This window comes from Aquarana catesbeiana, linkage group LG02 (assembly GCF_042186555.1).
Source record: "Aquarana catesbeiana isolate 2022-GZ linkage group LG02, ASM4218655v1, whole genome shotgun sequence".
NCBI classification, from domain to species: domain Eukaryota; kingdom Metazoa; phylum Chordata; class Amphibia; order Anura; family Ranidae; genus Aquarana; species Aquarana catesbeiana.
This window is the reverse complement of record NC_133325.1, coordinates 758,950,351-758,973,745: the sequence shown is the minus strand read 5'-3', so window position 1 is coordinate 758,973,745 and position 23,395 is coordinate 758,950,351. Positions and strand designations below refer to the sequence as shown.

The 23,395-nt window shown below is 42.5% G+C and overlaps 1 protein-coding gene across 1 annotated transcript in view; it reads left to right on the top strand.

The window, feature by feature from the left end:
• PIGP (phosphatidylinositol glycan anchor biosynthesis class P) overlaps window positions 1-23,101 on the top strand; it is a 65,981-nt gene extending 42,880 nt beyond the window's left edge. Inside the window, exons 3-6 of the mRNA XM_073617204.1 lie at window positions 8,308-8,397; window positions 16,121-16,193; window positions 20,055-20,173; window positions 22,465-23,101. Of these exons, the coding sequence (XP_073473305.1) occupies window positions 8,316-8,397; window positions 16,121-16,193; window positions 20,055-20,173; window positions 22,465-22,604 (414 nt within the window). The 5' untranslated portion in view covers window positions 8,308-8,315 and the 3' untranslated portion in view covers window positions 22,605-23,101. The remainder of the gene's footprint in view (window positions 1-8,307; window positions 8,398-16,120; window positions 16,194-20,054; window positions 20,174-22,464) is intronic.
• Window positions 23,102-23,395: the final 294 nt, after the last annotated feature.

The following is a 23,395-nucleotide window of genomic DNA, read 5'->3' as shown; positions in this document are numbered from 1 at the left end:
AAAATTGACATTAGTTTAGCTTTAAGCTAGCCATACCCGATTAGATTCTCGTTAGAACGTTCATTAACCGCTTTAAGACCAGCCGCCGCAGTTGTACTGCGGCAGGTTGGCTCTCCTGGGCGAATCGCCATCATTGTACGTCGGCCGCTTTAAGAGCTCTAGGGCCACGCCAGAGCCGATGCCTCTGGCCACGATGTCTGCCGGCCACCCGCGATTGCTCCACAGAGAGCCAGTATGGGAATCTGTCAATGTAAACTGAGAGATCTCCGTTCTGACAGGGGAGGAGAGACAGATCTGCTGTTCCTAGTGATTAGGAACAGCGATCTCTCTCCTCCTCCAGTCAGTCCCATCCCCCCCCCACAGTTAGAAACACCTCCCAGGGAACACACTTAACCCCTTGATCGCTCCCTAGTGTTAACCCCTTCCCTGCATTTTTATAGCATTGATCGCTGTGTAAATGTCAATGGTCCCAAAAATTTGTCAAAAGTGTCCGATCTGTCAGCCGCAATGTCGCAGTCCCGCTACAAATCACAGATCACCGCCATTACTAGTAAAGATAAAATAAAATAATAAAAATGCCATAAATCTATCCCCTATTTTGTAGACGGTATAACTTTTGCTCAAACCAATCAATATACGCTTATTGTGATTTTTTTTTTTTTTTTTTTACCAAAAATGAGTAGAAGAATACATTGTGGCCTAAACTGATAAAGACATTTTTTTCCCGGATATTTATTATAGCAAAAAATACAAAATATTGGGTTTTTTTTTCAAAATTGACGCTTTTTTTTGTTGTTTATAGCGCAAAAAATAAAAACCGCAGAGGTGATCAAATACCACCAAAAGAAAGCTCTATTTGTGGTGAAAAAAAGGACTTCAATTTTGTTTGGGTAAAGCATTGCACGACCGCGCAATTGTCAGTTAAAGCAACGTAGTGCCGTGTCGCAAAAAATGGCCTGGTCATTAAGGGGGCAAATCCTTCCGGTCCTTAAGTGGTTAAAAAAAATCATTCATCAGAACTTTCATTCTTGACATCATTGGGTCAACTATCTTCATTCAAAATCCCTTAAAATTTTATCCAGACCTGCTTTTCCAAAGGAAGTTCCAGAAGTATTAAACAGATTTCATTACAATATGTATACATTTTTCCCAAAGAAAAAACACATTTACAGTTAGAAATTCATTCGCTCATTTGAGAAAAAATTTCCATTCTGCGCCTTCAAATTTTCTCCTATCTACGGTAGAAATGAACAATGCATGTATGTATGCTGTACAGCTTGGATGGAGGAATTTTTCTCGTTCATTGATGGACACAACCTCATTGCTCCGACTTGAGCAGCAGCCCCAAAGACTCCAAGCGCCTATATGGGTTCAATGCAGACTTCCTGAGGTGCAGGATCCTCCTGAAGACACTAGGCAGAATGACTGGAGGCCTATATAAGGGGATTTATGTCCAGAGAGGACTGCCCATAGGAGGTGCTGAGTCTTTTTTTCTGCCTAGTGTCCTACTCCTGTAGGTGGGGCTATAAAACGCTGTTTGGTTATGGATGAAGAAGAGGCTGTGTCCATCAATGAACTCCGAGAAAGAGATTTTACGATGTACAAAAAATCCTGTTTTTTCCACTTTATTTTCAATCTATTGATGCTGCAAATAACACCTAGGGTGGCTGCACTCACTTACTCCTAGTTTTTTCTATGGGTTTCTGACATATAAGAAGCAACTAAATAAGATCCCCCAATGGGTTCATGGTAGATTCTATTTTTTACTTTTCTCCACTCAACCAAAAACCAAACATTTTGACTGGAGTTAAAGTGATTGTAAAGGATTGTTTTTTTTTTTGTTTTTTAAACAACAAACATGTCATACTTACCTCCACTTTGCAGCTCGTTTTGCACAGAGGGGCCCCGATCATGCTCTTCTGGGGTCCCCCAGCGGGTCTTGCGTCTCCTCCCCGCATCAGATAACTCCTGTTAGGTTCAACTCTTAAATGAGTTGCTTTTAAGTTTATATTGCTTTGTCAAATCTTAACCCTTAAAGAAATAGACACGGAGCCAGGAGTTTGTCTGTCGACCATGGTTTCCAGGTATAGATGGCCATATTGCGGTTAACCACGGTTGGCGCGTTGGGATGCTGTGGGTCCCCGTGTTGAGGATTTGGTAATGTTACCGTTCGTGTGGTGACGTGTACTGGGGCTAGAGGTTCTGGGTGAGGTTTTTGTGCTCCACAATGTACACATTCTTGTGCCCACTCGGGATTTTGTGAGCCACAAATCTGGCAAACTAGGAGAAGTGCTCCCCCGAGGGGGTTACCTTGCGGGCACGCTCCCGAGTCCAGCATTTCGTCCACAGACACGAATGCTGGAGTTGGCCCCACCCCCTGGCGCCCGCGTCATTGATTGATAGCAGTGGGAGCCAATGGCTGCGCTGCTTTCAATCTAGACAATCAGAACACGTGACACTGGCCAGAGCTGGTGTGCTCATCCCCTGGGCAAGAAGAGAAAGAAAGGGTTCAGGTAAGTAAAACAGGGGCACTGGGGGGTTGCTGCACTGCAAGAGGTTTTTCACCTCAATGCATAGAATGCATTGAGGTGAAAAACCACAAGGGTTTACAACCCTTTAAGCTGGCAATACTTGGCTCAGTTTTTTTTTTTTTTTCGTTTAGTCAGCGGGCTGAGTGAAAAACAATGAACCAATAATCCTATCCACTACATTCGAGGTGGACACAGGAAACCCCCCTGCTCAGTCATTGTATTCTGACGGGGTAGCCAGGTGAACTCCTCCACTGTTAGAATACACTGATCGGTGCTGCAGTCTATTGGCTGCACTGCTGATCAAACTAAAGTTTTTAAGCAAGCCCATTCGGGAGCCATCAGTCATTAGTTTGGCGCAGGGCTTTTTTTCGGGGGTAAAGTGGGGGAACGCAGTTCCGGCACCTCCAGCAATAAATTTATGTAATGGCAAGGGGTGCTGGGGATGTGCTGGAGGGTCTATTGATGATTGCCACAGGGGGATCTATAGTCTATAGCGACTATGCTGGTGGGGGTCTATTTTTGCTGGTGGAGAATCTATTGTTGCTGGGAGGGGGGTTTATATTTTTGGGGGGTCCCCATGTTGCTGAGAGGAATCTACTGTTGAGAGAGAAGTCTGTTGATGCTGGCTGCTGGGGGTCTATTGTTGCTGGGGTGGATTTTTGTTGTGGGGGGGACATTGTTGTGTGAGGGAACTATTGTTGCCGGGGTATCTATTGTTGCTGGCTGCAGGGGATCTATTTTGCTGCTAACAAATTCTATACAAATTCTATACAAATAATGCGCCTCAGCATGTCTTCTGGGGTCGTCTGCAAGAACCAGGTATAGACAGGCGGCCCCTTGATGATGTACGAGAGAAAGATGGCGGCGAGGTACTTGGTGTGTAGCAGCAGAGGAGCAGATCACTATAGAATTTTGCTGTTTGCTTTTCATGGATAACATAGCAAAATAGGTAGTAGGGGATTTATGTTAAAAAAAAATCACATATGGGGTGGTGAAATTTCCCTTTATACTAGCCCCCAAAACATTAATGTTTTACATTGCACAGTATCTATAGAGGGAGGCACAACTATCACCCTGGCTGGACTTCGAGCATGTCTTCTTCTTTTCATCTCCATTGCATGGGGGAGATGGGATTAGTATTTTACAAAAGAAAAAAATTGAACTTTTAGTTCAGCATTGAGGAAGTGACAAGGAAATTGCATTTCTGGAAAGATTACCATGTGTTTTCTGTAATTGCTGAAAATACTGTTTAGAAAACTAAAGCAGACATCACATCTAAAGACTGGTAGGGTGCAATATATTACATTTTGGTTCTCGGGTTGATATATCCTTTCATTTTTAAACCAGGATTGGTTGCAAAAGATCACTGCATACAGTTATCCCACTGTTATGGAATAAGCCCTTATGTGTGTTTTTTTTTCACATACGATGCGCCATGGATGAGTGATGAACTTGGCAGAAGGTTCATCAGATGGAAATAGCACTCAGGGTATGATGTCTTTCCTCAGGCCCCTATCACTCCTCTGTTATGATTTCATTACCTTTGTGTTGCAGTGAATGTGGCAACTGCCACTTTTGTGTCTCCCACCTATATATCTTTACTTTCTGTAACAGGATGATTGTATCTAAAACACACTTTTGCAACAATCCAGCATTTCGCTTGTTAAACTTTTTTTTTTTCCTTGTTAAACTTTCTTTTTTTTTTTTTTCCTTGTTAAACTTTCTAACTTAAAGAGGAGTTCCATCCGAGGTCCATTAAAAAAAAAAAAAATTAAAAGTCAGCAGCTACAAATACTGCAGCTGCTGACTTTTAATTGGACACTTACCTGTCCCAGGGTCCAGCGATGCGGGGGATCGAAGCCCCGCTCGTCTCCCCCTCCATTCAGCGGCGCCGGCATTGCAACTGTGGGCACCGCCGGGCTGTGGCTTCACAGCCTGGCACCCACTGTGCATGCGCGAGCGGCGTCACGTGCCGTGATTGGCCGCTCAGTCACCTGGGACCAGATGATTGACAGGAGGGAGGGAGCAGAGCTGAGCCCTTCCTGTGCCGAGGGGGGAAGTGATGTCACCAGCCCAGGCACTGGAAGAGGCAGACTACGAGGGACCACCTAGCAACAGGCATTTAGAGGTAAGTAAAAAAAAAAAATATCCACGTTTTTTTTTTTTTTTTTTTTTTTTTCATGTAGTTTTTTCTTTTGGGTGGAACCCCACTTTAAGACCATTCACTCTCCACTATTGGAAAACTGGCCATGCACGTTAAAATTTCAGTCAGATTCTGCAAAATCATCCAAAATTTGAGCCGTGGGTGGCTCTGCTGGCACCACTCTGACCAACAAACTTCTACAGAAAAATTGAGGAGCTGGGAGGAAAACTGTTGGCCAAACAGTGATTGCATTCAGACAGCTATGGGCTCTGTGGTTGTCTGAATACAACAATAGCCGGCAGGAGAGATTCCTCCATCTGTGCTGTTTAGCCTGGATGGAGAAATCTTTGTGTGTATGGCTAGCATTAGACTATCCCAATATGGCACTGTTATTGCTACTGATTCATACACCACTTTTAAATTTTATATGTTAGTCCACTGAAATGTGATGTAAGAATATACCCAAATCCACAGCACTGCTCAAGCTCTTCTTACTGTATTTTTTTCAAACATCAGCAAAATAACTGCATACTCATACCATAGCAACAGATTTTGAAAGTCTACCTCTAAGCATCCCTTGTCCCTTTGGGTGGACATATTCAATGATACCATGCTGATGGATTCAAGAAACTTGGGGCAAATTTACCACTTTATGGTATCTGGGTGCATTATTCTGCCTCTGATAAATTTAAAAACTTGCTTCCCCGGTGCTCTCCCAGAAGAGTGACCATCTCTTGGACACCACTTTTGCTGGCCTTAGCCCCCTACATTATTTAGCCCCCTTTTTTGGCAGGCCAGTTTATTCTTTGATGATGCACACAAGTCACTATATAGCTCATTAATTGACAATCCGGTGTTGCTTCCCCTCTTTCTTTCTTCTCTTTCTTCTCTTTTCTTTTTGTTCAGCTCTGATTCCTCTCTACTTGGTTCCCCATTGGACCCATAGACTATTATTAGTTGCTGTATCTGCCTAGCATGATGTCCTATCAAGGGACACAGCTACATTTTGAGATGACTCTTCCCATTGTCGATTTTGTATTCCTATATTTACACATTTATATTGTGTTATACTTCTTTTTTGTAGAGTCGCTGTTCACTACCTATGTTTTCCTTTTTCTCTGTACTGTTGACAAATTCAAATAAATATATATTCAGCCTAAAATAACTACATACATATATCTCCACCCAAAGCCACACTTCCTCTACATTTTTCACCGCTGTATGCTTGCTTGTATGGTTCTGAACATGCCAAGAGTTTGTGGCTTTGGGTGGAGATACAGTGTATGCAGTTATTTTGCTGATGGTTTAAAAAAAAATACAGCAACAAATGCTTGTTGGAGTGCTGCTTTTATCTTTTTACCAATGAAAAGTGATATTTCAGATATCTAGTGGATTGAGTGTTAGCTGTTGCCTTCTTCGGTCTATTGAAGGCCCTCAGCTTTGAGGTCTCTCTTTGATAGTTTCTGGTTCTGTTCATACCCACTAATTTTGGGTATTCCTGCCTACCTGAATCCTTGGGCACTTTCTTATGTGAATGTCGACACTCCCCCACAGTACTAAAGATTGGCTTAACCCCTCCTCCAATTTTCTATTGGCCCATAACTATAATGGGCAGCTTTGCTGGCCAGTAAAGAGGCTCAGGATGGTACAGGTTGCCCTTGACATGGACAGGGTTGAAATTTGCCTTAAAAACTGCCCTGGGGTGCTGGAGAACACATTTTAAGTGTGTAAAGGTACTAGCTGGATGCATTTTAGTGTTAAAGCCATTTTATGGAAAGAATGGAGAGTATGAAAGCCATAGAACAAAACCCAGAATCCAGCTACCCTGTTTCCCCGAAAGTAAGACCTAGCGTGATTGTCGGTGATGGCTGCAATATAAGCCCTACCCCCCAAATAAGCCCTAGTTAAAGTCCTTGTAGGTATTATTTTCAGGCTAGGGCTTATTTTCAGGAAAACAGGGTAGGGCTTATTTGGGGAGTAGGGCTTATATTGCAGCCATCACTGACAATCACGCTAGGTCTTATTTTCGGGGAAACAGGGTATGTGAAGGAAGTGCTTCCAAATTTAAAACCAATATGTGTTTAGGCTATACTTTCCAGTAATATTTATGCCGCGTACACACGATCGCACATTCCGACAACAAAATCCATGTTTTTTTTTCTGACGGATGTTGGCTCAGACTTTTCTTGCATACACACGGTCCCACAAATCTTGTCGGAAATTCCTGAACGTCAAGAACGCGGTGACGTACGAGGAGCCGAGAAAGTTAAAGTTCAATAGCCAGTGTGGCTCTTCTCCTTGATTCCGAGCAATGCATGGAATTTTGTGCGTCGGAATTGTGTACACACGATCGGAATTTACGAGAACGGATTTTGTTGTCGGAAAATTTGAAATCCAGATCTCAAATTTTGTTTGTCGGAAATTCCGATGGAAAATGTCCGATGGAGCCTACACATGGTTGGCATTTCCGACAACAGGCTCCCATTGAACATTTGTTGTCGGAAAATTCGACCGTGTGTACGTGGCATTAGTCTACAAAACCCTCAATATAATACTCTTGGTAGTGCTATAGGATTAGGGTTGCCACCTTTCTTCAAGCCAAATCCGAACACTTACTGACACACAGCAAAATTATTTTTAAGGGGGATTGCTGTGGACTCTGATGTAAAGGAGAGCTCTGATGGAAGAAGGTTTCTGCTGACCAAATCTCCCTCTTACATCAGAGTTCCCAGCATTCCCCCTTAAATAGAGTTCCCAAATTCCCCCTTACATCAGAGTCCACAGGGCACCCCCTTACAACTGAGTCCCTCTTACCTTTGTGTACTCACTCGCTCGGAGGCAGGAGAGAGGAGGGGGGGGGACTTCAGTCACAGACATTGAATGGTGAGCTCACTCACCCAAGGATGGTAGGCTCAGGTATCGCCGCCTTTCATCCGCAAAGTATCCGCCGTTCCTGAGCTTCAAATTTCCAAACCACACATCCCTTTTCTGAGGCACAGAACACCAAGGATTGGAGTGTGGGTGGGCAGACAGAGGAGTAGGGGTGGGAGGAGGAGGACCAGATCAAGCACTTTCTCCTCTCTCCTGTCCATGTATGGGGAGGGGGCCCGTGCGCACCTCTATGCACTCGGTAGTTGTGGTACTTGATCACTTGGGGAGCCCCGGTCCATTATGCATATTGTGTCCAGGTTTCAGGCAGTTTGAAACCCGGACCGTCCAGGTGAATTCCGGACAGGTGGCAACTTTATATAGGATATTGAGAGCCCAGGACCTGGGACACCTTTCAGCAATGACACAAGTGCCAATGTTATCCTCTGCAGTCATCAGAGCTCAGAAGACAGCCAGATTTATCGTGATGTAAAAGGCTGCAAATATTAATGTTGGGTATATTGGGCGGCTCATTTACCAAAGTCTAGAAAAGGAACTAGAAGAACTATTGGTGTTGCCCATATGATCATGCAAGTTCCCAGCTAATATTTTCTTAGTACAGCTAGAAAATTAAAGGTAGCTCCAGGTTGCGGTATTCAGCATAAACCGTTTCTTAAAACACTTTAATAAATGACGTGCATATTGTCCATACCTCTCTCCCGCTCAGTACTGGCAATAATTTATATACTGCTTTGTTTATTATAGGTAACAGAATGGTGGAGAATTCTCCGTCTCCTCTACCGGAGAGAGCCATTTATGGCTTTGTCCTTTACTTGGCTTCTCAGTGTGGATTTAGTAAGTATAATAAACACGGTGATGCAATATCTGATTACTACAGCTCAATATAGTTCTAAAAAGTAAACCTGTCATCTACGAAAGGCTATCACTCTATCTAGCCACAATGTTATTTTAGCCCCTTATAAATGTTCCTGTATGTATATTAAAAAAAAAAGCTGACTAGTCCATAAAATGCCAGCAATGTTTTCCTTCCATTCTAAAGTTCTTCTTTATCACTCTTCTACCACCCCACCATCTTAGACCGATGTCCTGTGAAGTGCACATTATGGGTCTCTGCCAGGTCTATGGGACAGGCCACACTGCGCGTCTCTATCAGGTCCCATAGACTGAATACATCATCCTCGCCCAGGCAAGAGTGCAGAAAATGAAAATTGTAAAAAAGGATATATTGTTACACTTTTTTCCATTTGTATAAGGGGGAGGGAGGAGAGAAAAGGAGGTCATATTCCTGAATAAATATCCACTTTAATGTATAGTAATAGACTAATACAGGCACCACATGTTCTTGGCATCATGAGCCTAGCACTGTAAATTTTTTTGAGCATCCTGCAAAGCATAAACTAGTCCCAAACTTCCAATTAACCTCTGTAGCAGAATCGGGGTTGGGCTAAGGGGTAGGAAAAGGCACTTAAGCTAAGCGAGGGGGGGGTATTGGGGGTATTGGTTTGGGGAAGCTGCAACCTATGCTGGTAGCTTACAACACGTATGCACTTTGGCTTTTTCACCTTGGGTATTAAAGAACCTTGTCCCCTCACTGGGCAGATGAGCAGAATACTTCCTGTGCAGGGAGATCCCATACAAAATTTCCATTCTTCTCCAAAAAAGTAACCGCACCAAATCACCAGCACCAAGAACTAATGATCCTACTACAAGGGGACTCCATTTTTATATTGTGATTTATACACGCACAAGTGTCATTACCTCATTAGCCCCCTCTAATGTAATTTATTTACTGCTTCTCCCAAACCCTAGGGGTGCGTCTGCTAATATTCATCCCATATACCGTATATACTATATGCTTCTGTAAGTGGAAAAGAGGGTCAACAATGCCCATTTGCAGCATCACTGTGCCCATTTACATGCCTCACTGTGCCCATTTGCAGCCATAGGTCCCCTGAACTTCAAACTCGGTAGTTAAGGGTTCCTAGATGCCCCCTAGCTGCAGCCAAAATTTGGGGCCTCTGAACCCAAAGGGTCCCGAAATGACATTGCTGCAGATGGACACAGTTGACCGAATTTGGGGCCCCATATCTTGGGGCCACTTAGTGCTAAGAACCCCAAATTTGGTGTGCAAACCCAGCGGAACTAGCACCATAAAATTTCTAAAGCTGGGGTTTCTAGCACCAAGTGGCCCTGAGATACAGGGCCCCAAAAATCAGTTCAGAAAATGTCAAGCACTTTTCTGCAGCAGAGAATGACATTTTCTGAACCGGTTTTGGGGCCCTGTATCTCGGGGCCACTTAGAGATAGGAACTTCAGCTTTGGATATGTTGTGGTACCAGTTCCACTGGGTTTGCACACCAAATTTGGGGTTCCTAGCACCAAGTGGCCCTGAGATACGGGGCCCCAAAGTCAGTTCGGAAAATGAAATTTTTTGCTGCAGAAAAGTGCTTGACTCAAGTATAAGTCGAGGGGGGCACTTTCAGCACAAAAAAATGTGCTGAAAAATTCAACTTATACTCGAGTATATACGGTACTTTTCACTGTTCATTCTTCCAGTAATTAATTTTAGTGACTGTGCTGTTTTTAAGTCCTCCTAACAATATTCAATATTTGAGCCTTGAATATTTTTTTTAATACAAACGCTTTTTATTGGATGAACAAATAAAAAAGCATTACAAAGATAACCTGTAAGAAGGATGTAGACATTAAGGACAAAATATATGATACAAGTGTCCATTACATACTAGATGGTGCACATGGTCCTTCTGGTCAATGATTTTAAGAGCATATGCAGACTATATATAAAGCAATGTAGATAATAGGTACATCCTATATAACTAAATCAACTAAAAAGAAAAAGAACAGCCATGAATAATCAAACCAAAAAGGTTATATCGAAAGAAAGAAAAGGTTGTCTCTCTCTTTTTAATTCTTTTTTTTTTTTTTTTTTGGATACATAACAAAACATTTGTCACCAAGTAGGATATCTAAATACTATAGTCAGTTTCCCAAGAAATTACCATAAGATGAGCAGTTCTCCCACTTCAGATCAAAGATATGCATAGTGTCAAATATTGTGTGATAAATGCGCTCCATTAGTTCAACAGCCTCCACTCTACGTAGCCATTGGCTCCTGCTGCTATGAATCTATCCAATGAGGACCTGAGCCAGCGGCTAGAGCTGCTGGGATCTTTCTCGTCACTGGAACGATCGGGTTTAGGTAAGAAAAAGGAGGGCTCTGGGGGGCAGCTGCAGCAGAGAACGTTTTTCACCTTAATGCATAGAATGCATTAAGGTGAAAAGCCACATGACAACTCCTTTAAGTCCCTTGGTCTTGAACGCTTATTACATTTACTATTTCTAGACTCCAAACTCTCGGTCCTCTAGCTATGGAGTAACCTATGTGGGTTGAGAGTAGATTTACTGGAACCATTGTACTCCACTTGAATGTAATTAACCTCCTTCAGTCATGATTCCAATCCAGCGTCTCATGCTTACATGTCCCCCCAAACCTCTGGGATCAGTAATCCTTGGTGTTTATATGGTCGACTCATAGGGAACTGTTTTTTTTTTTTTCGTTTTTTTTTTCCTCAACAAAGCTGGAGTTTCGTTAGTTGGAGTGCCAGAATTTAATAATAAATAGAAAGGGGTACCTACGTCCTATCAAAGTGGGAAGATTTGTGGTTGAGGCTAGTGGACTTTAATGGTACCGTAACAATTTAGGATGCATGAGAGTATAAAACTAGTAAGTTTTTATTAAATTAACATCAACATGTTGAAACATACATATTTTTTAAAAACATATCTCTGTCTATTCAATCAAGGGGGGTACAACTGAAAAAAGATGGCAGTACCAGTTCACCCTGTTTCAGTTAAATTGGCATGCTCGACACGTTTCGAGGATGTTCACTGCTTCCTCAGGAACTTTTGTTTGCATACTAAGATGTTATAAGAACAATATGTATGTTTTAACATGTTGATGGTAAATAAAAACGTACTTGTTTTATACTCTCGTGTATCTTAAATTGTGTATCTTAAATTGTTACGGTACCATTAAAGTCCACTAGCCTCAACCAGAAATCTTCCCAAAGCTGGAGTTTCACTTTTAGGTGCCATGGGGCCATCACACCTATATGAGCATGTTGGACATCCCAAACCATGGCCATGGAGTTGCCCAGCCCCCCACACACACCTTTTCCAGCTTAACAGTCTCCAAGCTTCCAAGAAGGTTTTAACAAAGTTTAGGAGAGCATTTGAGGGAATTTGTGTCACTTCAGGTGAAAGAGTGTTTGTGAGGCCATGTACTGATGTTGGAAGAGAAGATCTCAAAGTCGGTGTTCCAGTTCATCCTAAATGTACTCAGTCAGGGCCCTGGGCAGGCTGTAGGTTATTCAGGATAGAACTCATAAAGCCATGAACCTCTAGCAGGAGCAGAGGAGGGCTGTCCCAACAAGGTTGGAAGCTCACCATTCTCTAAATGTCTTGGTATGCAGTAGCATTAAGAGTACCCTTGACTAACAACACCCAAACTCAATAATTTGGAGAGGTGTCCAGTACTTTTGGCCATAAAGTAGGTTTGATGGTCAGGTGTTCACAAATGTTTGGCCTTATAGTGTATACTCTATATTAGGGTTTCACCGATACCAATACTAATATCGGTATCGGTGGCGATACCGAGCATTTGTACGAGTACTTGTACTCATGCAATTGCTCCTATGCCTAATCCGATACCTGGGTAGTCAGGGATGATCGGTGCAGCGGTGGGGGAGTTACAAGCACCAATCTCCCTGTATAGATTTCAATAAAGCAGCTGACAGCCGCTTCTCCTTTCCCCCCCTCCATCGCAGCTCTCAGCAGCTTTATTGAAATCTATACAGGGAGATCAGTGCTTGTAACTCCCTCCACCGTTGCACCGATCACCCCCGACTGTCCCCTGTGTCCCCCTCTGTGTACCCCTCGATCCCCCTCTGTGCTCTTCCTCCGGTTCCCCCTCTGTGCTCTTCCTCCGGTCCCCCTCTCTTTCCTCCCCATGCTGCTCCGGTCCCCCTCCATGCTCCTCCTTCGGCCCCCCTCAGTGTCCTTCTCTGTGCTCCTCCGGTCCCCCCTGTCCTCCTCCGGTCCCCCTATGTCCCGGATCTTTCAGGATAGAGTACGAAGGAAGGACCGGTAAATCTTTCATTCACCATGGACAGAGTCAGTGATCACTGACCATTCATAACTAAAAAAAATTGTAACCTTTCAGAATATTTCCATGATAGAGTCCAGTCTCAAGGTCATTACCAGGTGGTACCTTTCCCCGGACAGAATAGCCAAAATGTTCACCTTGGCAGACCCCAAGTGCTATAGGGGATGTTTACTTAGGGGCTCTCTGGCCCACATATTTTGGGAATGCCCGAGATTGAGGACATTCTGGAACAGGATATTCTTCCTGATCAGAAAAATCACTAATGTCCAAATTCCAAAGACCCCAGCATTGGCGCTCCTAAATGATAATTTGCCCAAGGCTCCAAAACTTTCCCGTAAACTAATTAATTTTATTTTTTTGGGTGCTAAGCTCACCATTGCCAAGGCCTGGAAACAACCCAAAGTGTCTTTTAAGGCGGCGATCCGCAAAATTTCCTGGATCATGGCCCAAGAGAAGCTCGCCAGTATTCTTAACAACTCCAAAGAACAATTTGAAGCTATATGGGAGCCTTGGGCAAAATTCATTGGTGTTTCCTTGATTCCTGGAATGCAGACATAATACTTCTGACTGTCTTGGGGGTAATGGGGTTCCCTCCCGTGGGAGGGCTCTCGTCTCTATACCCCTCTCCTCTTTTCTACTCCCCCCCCTCTCAACTTCTCTTTCTCACCTACTTGTTTGTCTATTTTGCTTCAACACGCAGATAGTTTGTTGGTTTTAATTGCAATTGGGACCCCAGAGGGTAGGTTTCCTCAGGGATTTATATTACTTAGGTATTGGCTCCCTCTTATGAATACCTACGCTTCCAATTATAATTTTTGGGGGCGTTAGGGGGGGCTGGTTGAGAGTTTGCCATTGGGGTCCGTCTATATTTGATATGTCTAAACTATCTTTATGACTCATGTTTTGTTTAACCCCCTTTTTTTTTTGAAAATCAATAAATATTTTGAAAAGAAAAAAATTGTAACCTGTGTTTACACTGTCTCAGTTTATGAATGGAGAGGAGCCTCTATCTCCTCTCCATTCATCTTCAGTGCAGCTGAGGCTGCAGAGAAAGGGTCTGGGGAATCTATGTCCTCAGTCCCATTCCGTGTCTCAAAGGTAAGATTTCAGGGGTCTGACCCCTGATATCTCTCCAAAATAATAAATAAATATTTAAAAGTAAAATTGAAAAAATAATAAAAAATAAAATGAAAAAAAAACACTGACACCGCCATCACCAGAAAAAAAAAAAAAAAACGTAAAAAAAAAAAAAAAAAAAAATGAACTAAAAAATATATATTTTTTAAATAACAAAAATATACATTGTAAAAAATAAAAAACTACTGACAAAGTCCACGCATCATCAGTGCTGCATATTAGTGCCATTGTCACGTGACATTAAGAAAAAGTATTGGTAATCAGTATCGGCGAGTACTTAAAAAATAGTATCAGTACTTGGACTTAAAAAAGTGGTATCGGTGCAACTCTGTTCTATATTTTTATGACCTGCAATGTATTTGTAGATAAATAACATAGTGTAACCACTAGGTGGCAGGTGCTTCTCAGTCATTTCTGTTTGTCTTCAAATAACTATTTCAAGCAGTTCTTCATTCTTTAGGAAAAAAAAAAGTACCGTAGTTGCCGACAATTAACATAAGCTTAGCTGTCCAGGGATCCAGCGATGTCCTCACCCGAGCTAGTTCTTTGCCGGTCTTTTTGGGTCCCCCACCAGCGCTCCTCTCTGTCCAGTGCCCCTATGGGAAGCCACTTCCCATGGGGGCACTCGTGCGTGCTCGTACCCGAGTCCTTCTGCTGTGTCCATTGACACAGACAAAGGGACTCGGCCCCGCCCCTCACTCCGTCATCACTGGCTTTGATTTACAGCACTGGGAGCCAAAGGCTCCCGGTGCCCCAGCAAAGCCCGCGAGACCCGGAAGTGAGGGAAGAGAAGAGCTGCAGAAGTGCACAGCACTGGATCGCATGAGGGCTCAGGTAAGTAATAAGGTATGAGGAGGCGATGCTGACGCCTAAACATTTTTTACCTTAACCCCTTCCCGACCAGCGCATGATAATGTACTTCAGCACAATGGCACAGCTGGGCAAATGGGCGTACAGGTAAATTGCGGCATTGTCGGCGCGCACCCGCGGCGTACTCCGTGCCTGCGGGCTCGATGTCCGCCGGGGGCCCGCGATCGTGTCACGGAGCGGCAGAACAGGGAGATGCCTTTGTAAACAAGGCATTTCCCTGTTCTGCCTAGTGACATAACAGAGATCTACAGCTCCATGTCATCGGGAGTGTCATGTTGTAGTGAAACTGAAAATTGTCCTGGGCAGGAAGGGGCAAAAGTGCCTGGTATTGAAGTGGTCAACATGTTTCACAAATAGAATCGCTTAATCATAATTCGCTTAAAGGGGTTGTAAACCTTCGTGGTTTTTCACCTCAATGCATTCTATGCATTGCGGTGAAAAAATTCTTGCAGTGCAGCAGCCCCCCCAGTGCCCCCGTTTTACTTACCTGAACCCTCTTTTTCTCTCTTTTTCTCGCTCTAGCCGGTGTCTCGTGTCCTGATTGGCTAGATTGATACCAGTGCAGCCATTTGCTCCCGCTGCTGTCAATCAAATTCAATGACGCGGGGGGGGCGGTGCCGAGTCCGGCATTCGTGTCTATGGACGCAAATGCTGCACTCGGGAGCGTGCCCACAAGGTAACCCTCTCGGGGAAGGGCTTCTCCGAGGGGGTTATCTGATGTGGGGAGGAGCCGCGAGAGCTGTCGGGGGACCCCAGAAGAGCAGGGTCACGAGCTGCACAGTGGAGGTAAGTATGATATGTTTGTTTTTTTAAACAAAACAAAAAAACGAACCCTTACAATCACTTTGAGAGGGTTATGATTAAGCAATTCTATTTGTGAGAAACATGTTAACCACGCTGTTATTGTCCTCTTGTATCGTGTTTATCTGATTTCTATCTGATGTCTGTCTGATGCTGGACGTGGATTTTATGGAATAAAGCATTCAAGATTGTCTGAACATTGATGTGCAGTCATCTCTTTTATATATATTTGCAAATGCAGTCTGCCTAGGAACACCAACTCCTCCAGACTGACAGCCACCCATTAATACATCTTATTGTTTGCATTACTCCTCCTAAGAGCCAATCCACTAATTGCATCAGAGCCAAGGGCTCTCAAGTACTGTGGCAGGGTGCTGTGATGTTTTCAGGAAGTTAAGTACAGCACCCTGCTGGCCCCTCCAACCAGCCATGATCTGCCTGCATTGCAAAGAGAAGCACAACCTAGGACCTGAATGGTTTATTGTTTCCCTTTTTGGTTGTACAAGTAGTCCCTAATTGATTCTGTAACCGATCTGACTATTTGTGTTTCACATTGTTTTCCAGTCTTGTATCTGACCTGGGCTTTTGTTCCTGAATCATGGTTACACTCTTTAGGACTGACCTATTGGCCTCAAAAGTGAGTACTAATTTAAAGTGTTTAGTATGTTTATAAAAATTGAGGGAGACAAAATGGTTAGTTCAGAATATGAAAATGACATTACAGTGGAACCTTGGATTACGAGCATAATCTGTTCCAGGAAAATGCTTGTAATCCAAAGCACTCGCATATCAAAGCGAGTTTCCCCATAGAAGTCAATGGAAACAAAGATAATTTGTTCCGCATTGACTTCTATTGCATGCAATACCGTATGTGGCCAGAGGTGGGGAGGCGCCGGAGAGCCTCAGAAATACTCGGGGAAAGCTCGGCTGAACTCGAAAAGGCTCGGAAACACTCGCGAACGGAGTGATTCCGAGTATTTTCGAACGGCTCTGAACCGTTCCGAGTGTCACCGGCGCCCCCGCACCTCTGGCCAAATGTCGTATTGCACACCACATTAGCTTGAATTCTGCTTGTTTTGCAAGACAACACTCGCAATCCGAGTCAGGATTTTTTTAAAAAAAGTTGCTCGTCTTTCAAAGCTCTCGTTAACTGCGTTACTCGTTAACCAACGTTCCACTGTATTTCTCACTCTGAAATAGGACTCAGGGTTGGTTGCATGAACACGTCAGGTCAGGTCGCAGAGATCGTAGGTCTGGAGACAACGGGGTCTCCTGGCTCTGGCACGCCCTCGACACCAACGGGCCCCAGATAGCTTCCCCTTTAGCTCATAAAGCTAAAGCAGCCTTGTCGTAATGCATAAAATGATTATTTTCTAAATTAAGGGTACTATTATTAATATTAGGAGTTGTATGGGGTTGTATAATATATTTTGGGCTTCATGTAATATTAATAATAATAAAAAATAAAAGTTAGTAACAATACTAGTACCTATTGTTTCAATTGACCCTGTCGCCAGGCCATTCATTTCAACAACAATCTTCCCATAAGATTGTATGTGTATCTAACATGTTTTATGTATGTTATTTACCTGTAAAAACCTCCGTTGTGTAGACATCCAAAAGCCCTGAGACTGCTGCTAGTTGCCACCATCTTGGATGTGATGTCAGCAGCCCCAGTAAGACTCAGAACTGTCATTCAAGCCAGCACAGAAAGTCATTTAACCGTTTGCCAACCAGCAGCCTCAGTTGTACTGCGGCAACATGGCTCGGCTGCGTGAATCGCCGTTGTGTTACATCGCTTTCATATTCAGCCACTGGGGGCGTGCGCGCGACCCCCTGCTCGCCCACGGACTTGATGAGAGTGCCCGGCGGTCGCGATCACCACCGGCCTCCCGCGATCACTCGGGGCACACGAGAAACGGGATCTGTGTGTGTAAACACACAGTTTCCGGTTCTCTGAGGGGAGAAGAGACAGATCATCTGTTCATACAGAGTATGAACAGCGATCTCTAATCTCCCCTACACAGTCCCCTCCCCCCTTCAGTTAGAACACACACTAGGGAACACATTTAACCCCTTGATCGCCCCCATAGTGTTAACCCCTTCCCTGCCAGTGACATTTTTACAGTAATCAATGCATTTTTATAGCACTGATCTTTGTATTAATGCCATTGGTCCCAAAAATGTGTAAAAAGTGTCCGATGTGTCCGCCATAATGTCGCAGTCCCGATAAAAATCACAGATCGCCACCATTACTAGTAAAAAAAAAATAATAATAAAAATGCCATAAAACTATCCCCTATTTTGTAGACGCTATAGCTTTTGCACAAACCAATCAATATACGCTTATTGGGATTTTTTTTACCAAAAATATGTAGAAGAATACATATCGGCCTAAACTGAGAAAAAAAAAAGTTTTTTATATATTTTTGGGGGATATTCATTATAGCAAAAAGTAAAAAATATTGCGTTTTTTTTTTTTTCAAAATTGTCACTCTTTTTTTGTTTATAGCGCAAAAAATAAAAACCGCAGAGGTGATCAAATACCACCAAAAGAAAGCTCTATTTGTGGGAAAAAAAGGACGTCAATTTTGTTTGGGTGCAACGTCACACGACCGCGCAATTGTCAGTTATAGCGACGCAGTGGTCAGGAAGGGGGTAAAATCTCCTGGGGCTGAAGCAGTTAAAGGTTTTGTAAAGGGAGAACCAATAGCAAGCTGCTTGCTGTGAGGGCGCTCAACCGGAGAGGCCAGGAGAACTGAAGAGGGACCTGAGAAGAGGAGGATCTGGGCTGCTCTATGCAAAACCACTGCGCAGAGCAGGTACGTATAACATGTTTGTTATTTTCAAAGAAAAAAAAACAAAGGTTTAGTATCACTTTACGACTCCCAGAATATTATTATTATTATATATACATGATTTATATAATGCCAACAGTTTGCACGGCACTTTACAACATGAGGGCAGACAGTACAGTTACAAAACAATTCAATACAGGAGGAATCAGAGGGCCTTGCTCGTTAGAGCTTACAATCTATATAGTGAGGCCTGGTTCACACCTATGCAGGTTGCAGTTTGCATATTCCAGGTGCATTTTGAAATACACATTTTTGATCCATTGAAGTTTATAGAACCAAAACCAGAAAAAAGTCCCTGCCCCTTTCCATAAAATGCACAGATCTGAACATGACCCATAGGCAACCATGTTTAATGGACTGTAGTGTGTTTCTGCAAAGCTGAAAACGCATTAAAAAATGCCTAGGTGTGAACCAGGCTTGAGGCTGCATTCACACCTGAGTGTAGCGTCTTTGTGCATTTTTCTGGCATTTGTGTGGAGCGTTTTTGGGCTTTGGTGTTTTTTTTATTAGCCAATAGAGATAACTGTTATCTGTTGCATCATTATTTGCTACATATTTCAGCTTCTTTAGCTTTTCCATTAGCTTTTATTTCTTCTTTTATTAATTTATTATTATTATTATTATTCATTATAATGTTTTTTCGTTGAGGTAAGGGGTTTGAGTTCACTTTAGGTTAGGATTAGGAGTTGGGGTTAGGGTTATTTATTATTATTTTATTTATTATTATATGAAGAATAATAAATGAATAAATAGATGTAAAATAAATACACAACTAAATATAAAAAAAATTCAATAAATTAATACTAAGTAACAATAAAAAAATAACCCTTAACTTTAACCCTTACCCCTTAAAAAAAAAAAATAATAATAAATAAACACCCTAACACAAAATAAAGTATTATTATTATTATTATTATTATTATTAATAATGTATTTTTTTGTTTGAGTTTGGGTGTTTATTTTTTTTTATTATCATTATTATTATTATTATTATTAATAATAATAATGTATTTAATATTTTTTAAGGTTAGAGGTTAATTATTATTAATGTATTATTAATTTATTTTACCTATTTATGATGATTTTTAGTTAATTGTGTATTTATTTATTCATATATTATTACTATTTTATTTTAACATTTTTCATTTGAACAGAAAATCGTGCAAAAACGTGCGACGAAACGTGCGAATACGCACAAAAACGAGCGAAAGGTGCGCTTCCATTCATTTCTATGGGAATAGAAATGTGCCAAAAACGCCCAAATCTGCCCAATTTAAGAGACAAAAAAAGCTCCAGAACTTGTTTGAGCTTCAGGCGTTCGGCTTCAGGCGACATGAAGTGGAGATGTGACATAGAGAATTAATGATTTTTTTTCTCCTCCAGCATTTTTGAGCTTCAAGCTACAAAACGATGAGGTGTGAATGCAGCCTTAGAGAGGGCTATGACATGCAAGGAAGGAGTGCTAAATAATTGACTCTTCCTGGAGTATCCAGCAAGTTTAAAGGCATATTGCCAGCCAATAAAGAATAATTTATGTAAAGCAAAAATACTGAAAAAATGCACTTAAAATACTTGATTTTTCTGTACTTTTACCTGCAATTTTTATTAATGACTGTGTCTTTTTCATTTTTTTCCCTAAGGTATTGGGCTGTGGCTATTCCTGTGTACCTCCTGGTGGTTGTATGCATTGCCTATGTCTTTTTGTTTGGTGTGAATTTGATGAGTACGGCTCCCCTAGATTCCATAGAGACAGTCACAGGTAATATGTCTGTGCTCAGCATCACTCAGGCTCAAAGTAATTGGTGGCTCTGTATTATGTTTCTGTGGGGCCACCCATAGACAGTGCTCGAAAGATCTGGTAACATTTTTCCATAGACATCAGTATCCAAGTCCAATGAGAAAAGGTTGTTCTTTTGAAAAAAAATACAAATGAAGTCAAGTGTGTTAACTGAAAAGTGATGTTTGCAGGTAGAAAATGTGCATGCACACTGTGTACATTAACATGGAAAACTTGGGAAAAAATTCAAGGTCTACAGAAATATTTTTTTGGTGATGTTTAAAGGACCTTCTCAGGAGGACAAATCTTTGGTGCGAAATTTCCTGTGTTTTTAACCACTTGCCGCAAAATCATGTACCTGTACGTCATTCTGCTTCAGTTGGTTGTATTGAGGTGATGCCTGCAGCTGCACCGTTGTTTAGAGCCGAGGGTTGGCTTTCTTGTGATAACAACCGGCTAAGGCTTCACTGCCGGGTTCGCTTACCAGGAATGGCGGCAGCAGCACCCAGGAGTCGATCCGAAGATCGGCTGAGGTGCTGACATCGTGGGCTCCCTGGACAGGTAAGTGCCCTAATATTAACTACTTCAGATCCGTGCTATAGCCGAATTGCGGCTACAGCGCGGACCTACTTTGCCGGGAGTACATCAATAGACATCCTTCCGTGCTCGAGCTGCCTGTGCGCCCCCTGCTGGGGACGCGCGGCTCACTCTGTGATTAGCGAGTCTATGAGACCGACCCCTTACCACGTGATCAGCTGTCAGCCAATGACAGTTGATCATGTGATGTAAACCTAGCGGGTAATCGGCTATTTTTTCTCCTCAAGCTAGAAAAACAAAAAGCCGATCACCGGCTGCTCTCAGAGGAACATCAGTCCCGATCAAGGAGAGCTGCCGCCAGCTCATCTGTGCCCACCTGTGCCACCTGACCGTGCCACCTACCAGTGCACAACAGTGCCACCTACCAGTGCCACCCATCAATGTCACCAATCAGTGCCTCATCAACAGTGCTGCCCTTCAGTGTCACCTACCAGTGCCCATCAGTGTCACCTACCAGTGCTCATCAGTGTCACCTACCAGTGCCACCCCTCAGGGCCCATCAGTGCCATCTTATCAGTGGCCATCAGTGCCGCCTTATCTGTCCCCATCAGTGCCGCCTTATCTGTGCCTATCAGTGCCCATCAGTGCAGCCTGTCCATGCTCACCAGTGCAGCCTATCAGTGCCCACCAGTGCCGCCTCATCAGCGCATATCAATGAAGGAGAAAAATTACCTGTTTGCATCATTTTATAACAAACTATGAAACATTATTTTTTTTTCAAAATTTTACATCTTTTTTTGTTTGTTTAGCAAAAAAAAAAAAAACTCCAGCTGTGATTAAATACCACCAAAAGAAAGCTCTATTTGTGTGAAAAAAATTATAAAAATTTTCATTTGGGTACAGTGTTGTATGACCACGCAATTGACATTCAAAATGCGTCAGCCCTGAAAGATAAAAATTAGTCTGGGCAAGAGGGGGGTTTAAGTGCCCAGTAAGCAAGTGGTTAAAAGTTGTAGCTGCTGACTTTTAATTTTTTTTTACCCAGGCTGGACCTCCTCTTTAAGTGGTTAAACTACTGTGTTATGTCTATGAGGAACTTAAGGCTCTGTATTGAAGGGTTTCCATTTGCATCAGCAAAAATCCTCTTGACGAAGTTCAGAAGGAGGTCAACTGCAGGTCAAATGCAACTCAAACTGATGTTATTGACATAAGCCCAAAGCCCTTCAACACAGGCACTGACGTTGCCCTGTGCTGCAAAATTAGGTTTCACCTAGGGTGTCAAAAATCCTTACAGCAGCCCTATTTCTAAGACACAGGCGGGAGGGGTGGGCCTGTGACTTACAGAAATCTGCCCACACCATGGTATTTCCACAAAATAATAATGATTTCATTTCAATTATGTATATATGTGTGACAATTTAAAACTGTTTATTGATATTAATTATTTATTTGTACTCTGTATTCCAAAGGATGGGTTTTTTACTTTTTTCATTTTGAACATGTGACCAGCAGCAGAGGACTAGAAGCTCCTCCTGCTTATGTTTCCCTGCAGACAGGCTGGGAAAGAGCTCTGGGTCATGTGATATAGCTGTGTATCGATTAGGAAAAAGGTACTTAGATGTTTTTTATTAAAATAATTGCAGTGCAGTCATCCATATACAGAAAGAGAAGGGGTAATGTAAATTTAACAATGTATGTTTCGTATCACTTTAACTTTTTTTTTTTTAATACCATAGACTCGTATGCCAAAAAGCAGCAGATCAAAGAGAGTCAAGAAGATGCCATTCCGGCCCTGCGAGACATTCCGCTCAGTGAAGTTAATAGGATGTTTTTCCTTCCACACTGGAGACATAATGCAAGCACCCACCTGTCGTAGACCTGTCCATCTAGAGTTTATGGCCTTTTTTTTCTTCAGATAGGTCAGCTAATTCTGAAAACCAGGTGTAATGTTTATTTATTATTTAAAGAAGTGCACTGAAATTTCAGCAGCCGAAAATGGTGTTATTGGCAATTTGCCGATAAGAGAAAAGGGTGCCGATAATGGCACCGAAAATGCACATGACCGCTACTTTGTCCTGAATTTACTATGCTTATCGTGTCTTTTTCATAGGTCATGTGACTCAAAAACTGTATCAAATACTTAACACAGGTTCAATATTGATGCATTCTTGCTGCATTTTCAATGCATTTCAACAGGGAGGTGCGTTTTTGGTGCAGTTTTTTTAACTGACCAAAAATGCGGCAAGCAGGATTTTTAACACCACAATGGGAGTGCAATGGACCAGTGTGTAGACATACATAGAATTTAAAGGGATGCATTTTTCTTGCGCTAAAGGTGCCAATAATTCCCAACAATAAATCAATATTCTTTTAGATTCATATTTTTTTTTAACAGAAGGAATGTTTATTGAAAGTGTTGCACAGTACACTTGGAAATAGAAGATAAAAATATAACACTTACAGGCAACAAACACAGCATTTCTAGTTAGTACATAAATGCTTACAAAGCAGACAGTCTAACACAGTGGTTAAGAGTTTGAACTGGCTTCCAACCTCCCCTCACAGCCTGTGCAATGCACACTTGCAAGAAAAGACTATCAGCCTCCAATCTCCTCTCACAGCTGGTCCAACGAATGCCTGTCGAAAAAAAGCCTACCTACCTCCAAC